Below are 13,351 nucleotides of genomic sequence, written 5' to 3'. Positions count from 1 at the left end.
ATAATGTATGTGTTCTGGCTGGAGGCAGTTCGCTCCACGCTCTTGTATGTGCATGTGCTGAATAAACTTTCGTTAAGTGAGGTGCTCGTCATTCATCTAATTACACCTTCTTTTATATGACAATATTTTCTCCTTTAATGAATCAAATTCAGTCTCCTGTGTTATCCAAGGATTCCGACAAGGCATTGTCTTTTCATCTATTTAATCCTCTGCTCCTTTCTGCCGTTCTGCTCAACCATTATATAGTGCTCCCTCTGAAAGTATCGAAACCTCTGGTTCTTTCAATTTATCCAGGTCTCATCTCCTTAATTTCATACCTTTTTTACAATTTGTTTAGTTTTAATATACAGTTTATAGCCAGTAAATTGTGTTCAGAGTTCCTATATGCTCTGTAAATATCTTACAATTTAAAATGTGGTTCCAAAATCCTTGTGTAAACATTATATGTAGGTTGGAATGTAGTAGCAACACTTCTGTGGAGACACTATGCAATGGAAGCTACTATTGTCACTGATAGCACAAGGTGTTGACATACCTACCTTCCCTCCGAGCAAACTGACTCACCTGTCCCATATCACCAGCGTACACACAATCGAGTGAAAAACAGTCACTTGTGAGCGAGTTGTTTACTGTAACGGTGTATGGCTGTGATGGTGTTATCCTAATGCATTACGTTCCTCCACAGCAGACCGTCAATGCACAGTATTACTGTTTGTTTTGGGAGCATCACCTGCAACCAGCTTTGCAAAAGAAGCAGTGACATTTTCTGCGCAACCCACTCATCATTTTGCACGACATTGCACGGGTGCATACAGTTCAAGCTGTGGCTGCCCTGTTTGGATGATGGGATTGGGAAGTATTGTACCATCCAACATAATCCCCGGACTTAAGTCCTCATGACTTTGATTTGATTCCGAAGATGAAGGAACCACTTTGTGATATTCACTTCAGAACTGTTCCAGAGATTCAACAGGCAGTAGACCACTCCATTCGCACCATCAACAGAACACGCTCTGCTGACAGTATACTATGCCTTCCACATCGCTGGCAATGAGTTCTACACAACACTGGTGACCACTTTGAAGGACAGTAGCAGGTGCAAACATGTAACTCGTTTGTATCAGTTGTGAATAAATAGTTGCCACTATTTAAGTTCCAACCCTCGTGTAATCAGTCTGGAACCTTCTGTGGTCTCCAGGCCTCTTCCACATATACAACCTCCTATCACGATTCTTAATCCAAATTTAGCAATTATTAAATTACGCTCTGTAAAATTCTAGCATGTGGGTTCCCCTTTCATTCCTGTCCCCTGGTACATATTCACCTACTATTTTTCCTGCTCCTCCTTTACCTACTATTGAATTCCAGTTCACCATAACAAATAAAATGTCATCTCCTTAACTATCTGAATAATTTCTTTTATTTTATCATACTTTTCTTCAATCTCTTCATCTGTGGAGCTAGCTGGCACATAAGCTGATATTACCATGATAGGTATAGGCTTAGTATCAATCTTGACTATGATAATGTGTTCGCTATGGTGTTCATAGTAGCATAACTGTATTCTTATTTTCTTATTCATTATTAAACCTACTCTTGCATTCCCTTTATTTGAATTTGCATTTATAACCCTGTATTCACCTGGTTCCCACTACATCTAACTTCAACTTATCCATTTCCTTTTTTAACTTTTCTAATCTACCTGCGAAATTAAAGGATTTAACATTCCACATTCCAATCCATAGAATGCCAGTTTTCTTTCTCCTGATGATGACATCGTTCTGAGTAGACCCTAGCTGAAGATCCAAAGGGGGCTATTTTACTCCAGAATATTTTACCAATGAGGACACCATCATCATTTAACCATACACTAGAGCTGCATGCCCTTAAGAAAAATTTCCGCTGTAGTATCCGTTCTTTCAGCTGCTAATAGTACCAGCAAAGCAAGGCTGTTTTGATTGATGTTACAAGGCCAGATCAGTCAATCATCCAGACTGTTACCCTAGAAATTACTGAGATGGATGCTGTCCCTCTTCAGGAACCACACTGTTGTGGTTGCAACTGCAGTATGTCTTTCAGTATCACTGAGGCATGCAAGCCACCCCACCAATGGCAAGGTAGATCATTTATGGAAGGAAGAGTGTCGCGCGCGCGCGTCTGTGTTGGTGTGTGTGTGTGTGTGTGTGTGTGTGTGTGTGTGTGTGTGTGTGTGTGTGTGTGTGTGTGTGTGTGTGTGTGGCATCTCTGCTACAGACTTTTTAATGTACACTACTGGCCATTAAAATTGCTACATGAAGAAGAATAGCAGATGATAAACGGGTATTCATAGGACAAATATATTATACTAACGGCCTTGATATGCCTGGGCATTGAGTCAAACAGAGCTTGGATGGCATGTACAGGTACAGCTGCCCACGCAGCTTCAACACGATACCACAGTTCATTAATAGTAGTGACGCGTATTGTGATGAGCCAGTTGCTCGGCCACCATTGATCAGACGTTTTCAATTGGTGAGAATGTGCTGGCCAGGGCAGCAGTCGACCATTATCTGTATCCAGAAAGGCCCGTACAGGACCTGCAACATGCGATCATGCATTATCCTGCTGAAATGTAGGGTTTTGCAGGGATCGAATGAAGGGTAGAGCCACGGTTTGTAACACATCTGAAATGTAACGTCCACTGTTCAAAGTGCCGTCAATGCGACATGTAACCAATGGCACCCCATACCATCACACCGGGTGATATGCCAATATGGTGATGACGAATACACACTTACAATGTGCGTTCACCACGATATCGCCAAACATGGATGCAACCATAATGATACTGTAAACAGAACCTCGATTCATCCAAAAAAATGACGTTTTGCCATTCGTGCACCCAGGTTTGTTGTTGAGTACACCATCGCAGGGACTCCTGCCTGTGATGCAGCATCAAGGGTAACCACAGCCATGGTCTCTGAGCTGATAGTCCATGCTGCTGCAAATGTCGTCGAACTGTTCGTGCAGATGGTTGTTGTCTCGCAAACGTCCTCATCTGTTGACTCAGGGATCGAAACGTGGCTGCACAATCCATTACAGCCATGCGGATAAGATGCCTGTCATCTCAACTGCTAGTGATACGAGGCTGTTAGGATCCAGCATGGCGTTCTGTATTACCCTCCTGAACCCACCTATTCCATATTCTGCTAACAGTCATTGGATCTCGACCAATGCAAGCAGCAATGTCACGATACGATAAACCACAATCGTGATAGGCTAAAATCTGACCTTTATTAAAGTCGGAAATGTGATGGTACACATTTCTCCTCCTTAAACAAGGCATCATGACAATGTTTCACCAGGCAACACTGGTCAACTGCTGTTTGTGTATGAGAAATCAGTTGGAAACTTTCCTCATGTCAACATATTGTAGGTGTTGCTACCAGTGTCAACCTTGTGTGAATGCTCTGAAAAGCTAATCATTTGCATATCACAGCAACTTCTTCCTGTCAGTTAAATTTTGTGCCTGTAGCATGTGATCTTCGTGGTGTAGCAATTTTAATGGCCAGTAGTGTATATGACACATAAATAAGTATGTAGTACACAAAGAGGTAACATTATTACCAATAATCTTGAGAAGTTCTTAACCTATTTACTTCAAATTTTTACACAATACTCTAATTTATTTTGAGACGGGCACAGGCTATATATTTTAATATATGTAATATATACATAGGAGGAATATTGTTACTAAAATTCTGAAAAGTACTCAACCACATTACTTCAAATATACTCATATATATAATGCTGAGTGTGAGTGTCTTGCTCACACAATGGTAGTATCAGTAAAGCACAAGGGGAAACATTCCATTGTTGTTAAGGCAATTTAAAAGAATCATCTTTCTTGTGCAATGATACATAGTGCTTTCACATGTTGGACACCTTCCCCCTTCCCACTCCACTATGGATTGTTGCTCCTGTTCGACGCATTCCAGTTTGCCTGGCCTGAGCATTCAGAGAGAGCAGTTACATGTGTGTAAGGGGTGTGTGTGTGTGTGTGTGTGTGTGTGTGTGTGTGTGTGTGTGTGTGTGTGTCTTTTCTGATAAAGGCTTTGGCCAAAAGATTCATGTGTAACAGTCTTTACATTGTACCAGTCTGCAACTCAGTGTGTCATCTTTACAGTGAGTAGCAATCTATCCTTTCTATAATTGTTGATATTCCAACCTGGACTCTACATAGTTTATTATTTTTTTTAAAAAAGTTGGATCCTGCATAAACGATATGTTTATTTGCAGTTTTTTCCAATTCAGAAAAAACAGGATAAAAGGACTAGTAAATAAAATTGAGACTATTCGCTATTTTTCATGTTAATTGAATTAGTTTCTTTTTTCCCTTTCAGTTCTCATACTGATATTTTTGTCTTGATTATTTTAAAAATATTTAACTACTAATTTTTTAAAACATATATCCAGGTTGAGGAAAATTGACTAAATCCCAGAGTTCAGAAAAAAATGGCCGAAAAACTACCATCCTGAATTATTCAAATGCTGTAGTGTGTCATTATCTACACGAACAAAATATATTTACATTTATTGGAAAATGAATGTTATAATCACCATAATAATGGCTCACACTGCTGTGTTTGAAAATGCTTTCACTATCTTTTTGACAATTTGGCTGTGCCATTATTTATGATTCTGTTCAACTTTTCTTTTCTTGCCTAAGTCTAATGAAATATTTATTGTGAGTTCAATATCCAATTCATTACATTCAACTGGACTGCATGAAGTTATCAGTTGCTATTCTTGTTGGGAATGTTATTGTAGGGGATTAATCAAAAATAGATGTTTTGCTATATCTGATATAATATCAACATTAGAATTCCCACATACAATACCTTCTAATAATTTACCAAAAATTCTTTTAACTTTCTCATGAAATATAAAGAAAATTCTTGTTGGTGGCTTGTATATAATTGAAATTACCAAAGTGTCTGTTCCAAGTAGCTCTAATGAGCACAGCATCACCTGAATATTTCAACACAATATTCAAAAGCTATTTACCCTTGCCTTTTACTAGTTCTGCGTGATATCACAGATTCTTAAATATTGTTTCTCACAAACAGATACTACACATAATTTCTGAATACATTATCTGATGTTTCAGGTATAGATATTAGTAAAGCTGGATGGAGGAGATATTCTAGAAATTTAAAACTGTCATTCCAACATACACATTCAGGTTCTCCAAAATTTACTTCTGTTTTATTTATGTTACCTTTGACATTTCCTGAAACAATATTAGACAGAGGGACACAAAAATCTACAATAATGCCTTATCATGGTCTAGTATCTTCAAATGCTACCACCATAAACAGAAGTGCCACACAGACTCCTCTTAAATACAGACAAGAAATATTAGTGCATTTATTGATAGACTAGTATTTTCACAAATATGGAAATATAAAAACTAAAAAATAGAATATGAAAAAGGTTCAAACCTCCAGTATTGCATACTCTTGTGAATGGTGATCAGCTATGTGAATGAGTTCCCCACTTGTCTCTTTTGTTCTAAATCTCATTTGCACAAGAGTACTGAAGTGACTAGGTTCAAAAGAAAGTGCAAACTTGACGTAGCTATGAGGCAGGAAGGTGAATGGATGGGTTGGCTTCACACATGTTATTCCACTCCATCCTGGTTGACACAAACAGATGGGCAGTGATCCAGTCAAATCAGCAACACAGGACCCTCTGTTTCCACAATCCAGATTTCTGCATATGTTCTCAATCTTGACACAACCTGCTCCTGTTCCTGATGACATCCTAGACCCTGATAGATCTAGAAGCTGCTGGGAAAAAAAACAAAGAGTGCCACTAACTATTAACATTTTAGTTTATTTTAACACACAAAAGAAGGAAAACAATTTCAAGTCTTGAGAGAAATATAGAAACTCTTTGAGTCACTCAAACATGGAAAGAAATTTAAAGTATGGACATCAGTCAATTCTGCCTGTGGCACTACTGCATGAACTGAGTAGACAGGTAGTATTGTTGGCTTTCCAACACATGGATAAAGTTAGTGGACTGACACTATGAAACTGTAAAATTCCAACTGCCAAAGGCAGGGTCCTCCAGGAATAACAATACAAGGTTATTGTGAATGACTGAAGTGATTTCACAGATTTACTGTAGCTGCATTATTTGACACATAGTTACATAAAGTTCTTTTTTGAGATATTGTAAGTTCTGCATGAGTCCCTTCTACTCACTCTGCAGATATCAAGTTCTTTCTGTGTTCAGTGCAGCATGTCCCTATAATCTGCTGCAAAGCACTGTTGATATGAGCTCACAGTTCTGGTATTTTTGTTGGCAGATGAGGTGTAAACACCTCAAAATCACACACAAAAATCACATGGAATTAGGTTAGGAGAGTGTGAAGGCCATAATATGAATTAATGATCATCAAATAACCTCAAGCAATCCATCAGTTTCTCAGTTTCCTGTTTAAGAATTCACAAACATCATCATGGAAGTGGGGTGGGATGAGGCTGAGCACCACCATCTTTGGCCTCATCCGAGATGTGGAGGCAGCCTTGTTTGTGGCTATCGAGAGTGCAGGATGCAGTCGTCTGCAAGTTATGGCTCATGTTGGCACTGATGATGCCTGTCCTGTGGTTCAGTTCATATAGGTAGCTGACAAGAGTTGGTGAAGAATGCTGGCCTCATGTCCAGGATACAAGCAGAGTTTGCAATTTTTAGCATTTTTACTGTAGTTGATCAGGATCCTTTGGTTTGGAGCCGAGTGGAGGAACTCAACCAAAGGCATTGTTGACTCTGTGACAGTCTTTACTTCAGGTTTCTAGACCTATATTATCAGGTGAGACTCCCCCTGATAGGTCAGGGGTGCACTACACAATGGCAGCAGCTATTCTGGTAGCACAGTATTTGTGGAGAGCGAATGGCTTCTTTTTTAGGCTACACAGCAGTCTGGGGTACTACACTTGCCAGTCGATATGCAGAAAAGCAAATCAGACCATTTTCAGAATAGAGACAATTTGACTGTCAAAATTTTATCAGTTAATTGTTGAAGTACTTGTAACAAAGTTTTGAATTTACTGCCCTCCAGGAAAGTCCTCACACTCAAATTATTCTTGAGACTGAGAGCTGGCTGAAATTCAAAGTAGAATATTATTAGTAGAATATTTAGTGAGTCATGGAATGTATACCGGAAAGTTGGATTAGACACTATAGGAGGGGGAGTGTTCACTGTGATTGACAAAAATATGGTCTCTAATGAAGTTGAAATTGAGTGTGACAGTGAGGTTATCTAGCCACATATATTGCTGAGGTACAGCACTTTTTGAACACCTTTTCTGAAAACGGTCTTGAGTGGCTAATTTGGCAGCCCACACACAATGGAAATATCTTAGACCTTGTGGCCACAAATGGGCTGGACTTGATTGATAACATCAGTGTAGACACAGAGATTACTGATTATGACGTCATTATAGCAACTATAATTACAAAAGTTTATAAATCAGTCAAGGCGGCTTAGAGAGTGTTTCTGACAGAAAGAACAGATAAGCAGTTGTTGACATCTCACAGACAGTCAATTGACATCACTTACTTCCATTAAGGTGGATGTGGAGGAACTATAAGCAAATGTTAAATAGATGGTAAATGATAGTCCAGTGACCTAACTGCGTAGTATGTGAATTAAAGATGAAAAAGACCCATCATGATTTAACAAAAAAATTGGGAAAATGCTGAGGCAGTCACACTCTTTGTTCAAAAGAAAACACCAAATGATGACAGGCAAAGATTAGTGGAGATTAGTGCTTCTGTGAAAATATCTATGCACAAAGCACAAATCTACCACCATCATACCTTATCAAAAGATCTGACTGAAAACCTGAGAAAATTCTGGTCCTAAGTAAAACTGTTAAGTGGGTATAAGCCTTCCATCCAGTGACTCATTGATCAGTCTGTTGTGACAGTTGAAGATAGCAAAATGAAAGCCAGAGTTTTAAATTTTACATTTAAGGAATTGTTCACGCAGAATAATCATACATACTATTGTTTGACCATTAGACAGACCCCATATGGATGACATAATAATAAGAATCCCTGGTGTAGAGAAACAACTGTAAGAGGCGAAAACAAGTCAACAGGTCCAGTTGGAATTCTGATTCAGTTTTACAAAGAGTACTCAACAGCATTGACCCCTTACCTAGCTTGGAATTACTGTGAATCTTTCAGCCAGTGCAAAGTCCCAAGCAACTGGAATAATATGTAGATGACTCTTGCATATAAGAAAGGTAAAAGAACAGACTTATAAAATTACAGACCAATATCCCTGATATCAGTGTGCTGCAGAATCCTTGAACATTGTCAGTTTGAATATAATAAATTTTCTTGAGATCAAAAAGCTTATGTCCATGAATCAGCAGGGTTTTAGGAAACATCACTCATACAAAACTCAATTTGCCCTTTTCTAACATGATATACTGTGAACTATGGATGAGAGGCAACAGTCAGGTTCAATATCTCTAGATTTCTGGAAAGCATTTGATATGGTCCCCCACTGCAACAAAGATACAATCATATGGAATAGATTCCGAGATATTTGAGTGGCTTGAAGACTTTTTAAGCAAAAGAACACAGTGTGTTGTCCTCAATGGCGAGTGCTCATCAGAGACAAAAGTATCATCAGGAGTTCCTCTGGGAAGTGTGGTAGAACTGCTTTTACTTTGGACGACAGAGTGGGTAGCATTATGCGGTTATTTGGTGACGATAGTGTGTTGAACAGGAAGGTGTCAAAGTTGAGTGAGTGTAGCAGGATACAAGTTCATTGAGACAAAATTACTAGTTGGTGTGACGAATGGTGCTTAGCTCTAAATGTAGCATAATTTAAGTTACTGTGGATGAGCAGGAAAAACAAATGTATAATGTTCAGTACAGCATTAGTGGTGTCTTGCTTGACACAGTCATGTTGTTTGAACATCTGGGTGTAATGTTGCAAAGTGTTATGAAATGGAATGAGCATCTGAGGATTATGGTAGGGAAGGTGAACAGTTGACTTTGGTTTATTGGTAGAATTTTGGGAAAGTATGGAGCATCTGTAAATGGGACTGCATATAGGACAATATTGCAACCTGTTCTTGAGTACTGCTTGAGTGTTTGGGATATGTACCAGGTTGAATTAACGGAAGACACTGTAGCAATTAGAGGCAGACTGCTAGATATTTTTGGGAAACTCAAAAGGGACTCCCTGAAGAGAAGGCGACATTTTTTTCAAGGAATGCTCTTGATAAAGTTTAGAGAAATGGCATTTGAAGTGGACTACAGAACAATTCTACTGCTGCCAACATACATTTCGTATAAGGACCACAAAGATAAGATACGAGATGTTAGGGCTCATATGGAGGCATACAAGCATTCGTTTTTCCCTTAATCTATTTGTGAGTGGAACAGGAAAGAAAATGACTAGTATTGGTACCACATACCCTCTGCCATGCACCGTACAGTGGCTTGTGGATTATGTACTATGTACGTAGAGGTAGAGGTAGAGGTAAAGGTAGATGTCCACACTGTCGGAACTTGTCAGTTTTCCAGATTCACATAACCTGTAATGGTCTTCTTTCAGAGGAAAAAAGAGACTGTAAACTTTAAACCTTGATACTACACAGAACACATTAACTTTTGTTGAGTCTGTAATGTGCTACATGATAGCATGGGAATTCTCTACCCACCCAAGATTCTTTCACTGTAGTCATTTTATTCCGTACTCTGTTGCAACTGTTCTGAAAATTCACAGCATCTGACTTTGTTACCAGGAGTCAGGGTTTGTAGCAATTGCAGGTGGTAAGGCTTTAGCTTCAGTTGTTTTCCTTAAGATCAGCCGACCATGGTGGCCAAGTAGTTCTAGGCACTTCAGTTTGGAACCGCGTGACTGCTACGGTCACAGATTCGAATCCTGCCTCGGGCATGGATGTGTGTGATGTCCTTAGGTTAGTTAGGTTTAAGTAGTTCTAAGTTCTAGGGGACTGATGACCTCAGACGTCAAGTCCCATAGTGCTCAGAGCCATTTGAACCTTAAGATTGCTCAAATGGTCAGTTGTAGTATGCTCAGCTCCCTCTCTGCTCTGTTCATCGACTTCTGTTGGCTACATGCAAAACTCACCCACTCATGGTCAACCATTTCTTTACTCACTGCTGGCTGACCCACTAATTTCCCTCGCAGAGGCATCCTTAAGGTATAAACTGCACATACCATTGCTGAACGGACTTGGCAGTTGGTGGAGCTACATTGAACTTTGGTCTGGAAAGTTGTTGCACTTTTACAGCAGACAGGTGTAAATGCATTTCAAGTGCCACATAAGCTTTTTTGGTCCCTGTGGTCAACTTGCCTAACTGATCACTGCTGCACTCTCATGACAGAAATCTGACATGCAGCTGCAAAAATACAAATCTTTTTGAGTTTTTCTAAATGAGTGATGATTTTTGTGACAATATGTCATTTAATATAGCTACAGTGCATATATTAAATTGCTTCAGTCATTTATAAAAACCATTACACATTGTAATTGGAGGGAGCTGGGAGCTGTTACTCCACAGCAAATTCAAACTTCATAAGCATGATGCCATAACAAAACAAAACATTACCTAACAGGTAATTTTTTAAAAGAATCCACCATCACTGACAAACTATATCCATGTTTCCATGTTCCATTTTATTCTAGGGGAAGTGGGGGGCAGGGAAGCAACCTGTGCTACAGATGATTCAGAGTGTCTTGAAAATCATAAACACAAACATAAAAAGCATAAGCACAAACCTAATTGAAGTCTTTTTGGCAACTTTCAACATCAGTTCTCTGATACAAAGTAGCAAGAGGAAACAACTGATCAAAACTCTTCATGAAAATAAGATCTCTGTAATAGTGTTACAAGAACCCCATTTCACAAGGAAAAACCTTTTGAATGAGATCAATACTGTGTCTTCAAGAGCAGAACACAGAAGACTGTAATGAGAAGCACTCCTATTTTAGGCACAGCATTTGCAGTCAACAGCAATATTCTCATATTTGTTTGAAACATCCAACATGTAAATGAAAGGCTTTCTTTGCTATTCCTAAGTTCATGATACCTCAAAGACAGTGAACATAAGGTTAAAAAGATAGCAGATGTTGGCATTTATGTGGCAGCAGTTAAGTTCTGACCCAACCACAAAAAAAAGTTCCATTTGATTCAAGGGTGCTACACAAATTTTTAGAAGTGTGGAGCTTACCTCTCCATTATGAAAAATGTTTCTTATACAGCCATCAAAACCTTCTGGATTCCCTCTGCCTTGCCATTTGTGATGGCTGGAATGAACTGAATGCTTATAAATACCCCCAATCTGCAGAGGGGTATTTAAATTGAGATGCTCACTGAATGGCGGTAATTTTGCTTCTGTCTGGCAAGCTGTCCCATTGAAGAATGTTGTTCCATCTTCTGCTTCAGCCACTACAGCAGACTGGCAGTAGTCTACCACAAGACGAGCATTCTATTTGAAAAATGAAAAAAAGATGCATATATAAATTGAAAGTAAAGCCATAGTTAATAATGAGGCAAATAAACTACCAAGTTACCTTAGTATTCCAGAAGAGATCAATATGATGCCACTGGCCATCAGTCACATTATTAGTCATTCTTAGCCTCAATTCTACTGCCCCAGAACCAAGATCCAAAGTAAACTGAGGTTGCCCATTTATTACTTCTAATAAAATGTAATCTGAGAGAAAATATAAAAATGCATTACATCATATATATAACCTGCATTACTTATCATTTACCAGTTAACTCATTGTTAATTTAGCTTACTAGTATTTACAAATAACACACATAACAATGAATATTAATGTATACTTGTGTGGAAAACTTAAGGGCAAAGTAACTTTTGCATGATGTGTCACTACCAAGTAACATACAGTAACTCAAAGAAACGTATATAGAAAGAACCACTACAATATAGTACAGAAGAAACTGAAAGAAATATACAATGAGCCAAATAGAAATGATGGGTGTACCCTCACGTGATGAAAAGTGGGAACACGAAATGAACCCAGGACATTGTCGAACCATCCAGCAATCGTCAGCTGTACTGATGGAGAATTGAACACCACACCACAAGAACTCCATTCCAACTTTGTTGCCAGCATTGGAGCACAACACAGAGCATGTACTGCCATCTGTTATAATCACACACCCTATTAAGAATCATGTTCTGCATTTTTTAATGTCCATGGAAACATTATGTGCGGTGACTCCAGTTCAATTATTGTCTTTTAATAAAAGTGGCATTTCTGTTCATTCCACAGCATACTTCTTTGTAACCTTCTGCACTATACTGTAGCAATTCTTTTTATGTATGTTCTAAGTTTCATCAAGCTATGTTACTTAGCAGTGACACGTAGAGAGAAAGATACTTTTCTGCTGTAAGTTTTGTGCTCCAGCATATTTTTATGTATGGTTTGATCATGAGAGATAATGTTGTATTTTTCTCTTTGTGGTTGAGATAATGTTGTGAATGGCAATAGTGTATGATAGTAATTAACAGTTTCATTATCTATATTATGAGTTATATTATTATCATATTAATTCTACATATACTTAAGAGAGTAAAATATGCTATATACCTGATGCAAATATGTCGTTTGGCTGTGGTACTGACAATGGACCATTATAGAGAATTATGCCACTTCTTTTCCTTGTTATGAATTCTACACTAAGATGATTTTCACTGCAAGACTGCAATGGTGAAAACCATGCCCAACCATGACCATTGAAATCTAAAGTTGTTTGTTGACATCTGGGTCCATCAAAACCAGATGGACATAGGCAGCTATTTAAGAGAGATTCAAATTGAATTGTCAGAGATTACTCTATCACATCATGTTGAACACAAGTAGTAAAACCACCATAATCACAATGATGATTAAAATACAGGTAACACATATACCAGAAAAATAAACAGTGTTATGGAAAGGATAGTTGCTACTCACCAAATAGTTGAGATGCTGAGTCACAGATAGACACAACGAAAGGACTGTCAAAAAGTGAGCTCTCAACCAGCAAGGCATTCATCAGAAATAGACTTCAACAAAAGGACTGTCAAAAAGTGAGCTCTCAGCCAACAAGGCATTCATCAGAAATAGACAAAACACACACACACTCTCTCTCTCTCTCTCTCTCTCTCTCTCTCTCTCTCTCTCACACACACACACACACACACACACACACACACACACACACAGACACACACACTTATGCAAATACACTCATACACATGTGACCACAGTCTCTAGCTGCTGACACTGACTGCGAGCAG

General features: G+C 38.6%; 2 protein-coding genes across 2 annotated transcripts in view; both read right to left on the bottom strand.

Moving 5' to 3' along the window:
• LOC126092147 (putative neural-cadherin 2) overlaps nt 1–5,764 on the bottom strand; it is a 92,781-nt gene extending 87,017 nt beyond the window's left edge. Inside the window, exon 1 of the mRNA XM_049907615.1 lies at nt 5,484–5,764. Coding sequence (XP_049763572.1) covers nt 5,484–5,564 — 81 coding nt within the window. The 5' untranslated portion in view covers nt 5,565–5,764. The remainder of the gene's footprint in view (nt 1–5,483) is intronic.
• Nucleotides 5,765–10,588: 4,824 nt separating this feature from the next.
• Nucleotides 10,589–13,351, bottom strand: part of LOC126092776 (neural-cadherin-like) — a 32,755-nt gene continuing 29,992 nt past the window's right edge. The window contains exons 6-9 of the mRNA XM_049908504.1: nt 12,660–12,865; nt 11,613–11,755; nt 11,413–11,527; nt 10,589–10,647 (exon numbers count right to left, since the gene is read on the bottom strand). Of these exons, the coding sequence (XP_049764461.1) occupies nt 10,589–10,647; nt 11,413–11,527; nt 11,613–11,755; nt 12,660–12,865 (523 nt within the window). The remainder of the gene's footprint in view (nt 10,648–11,412; nt 11,528–11,612; nt 11,756–12,659; nt 12,866–13,351) is intronic.

Source organism: Schistocerca cancellata, chromosome 7 (genome assembly GCF_023864275.1).
Source record: "Schistocerca cancellata isolate TAMUIC-IGC-003103 chromosome 7, iqSchCanc2.1, whole genome shotgun sequence".
In the NCBI taxonomy this organism is placed as follows: domain Eukaryota; kingdom Metazoa; phylum Arthropoda; class Insecta; order Orthoptera; family Acrididae; genus Schistocerca; species Schistocerca cancellata.
This window is presented reverse-complemented; position numbering and strand designations above follow the sequence as displayed.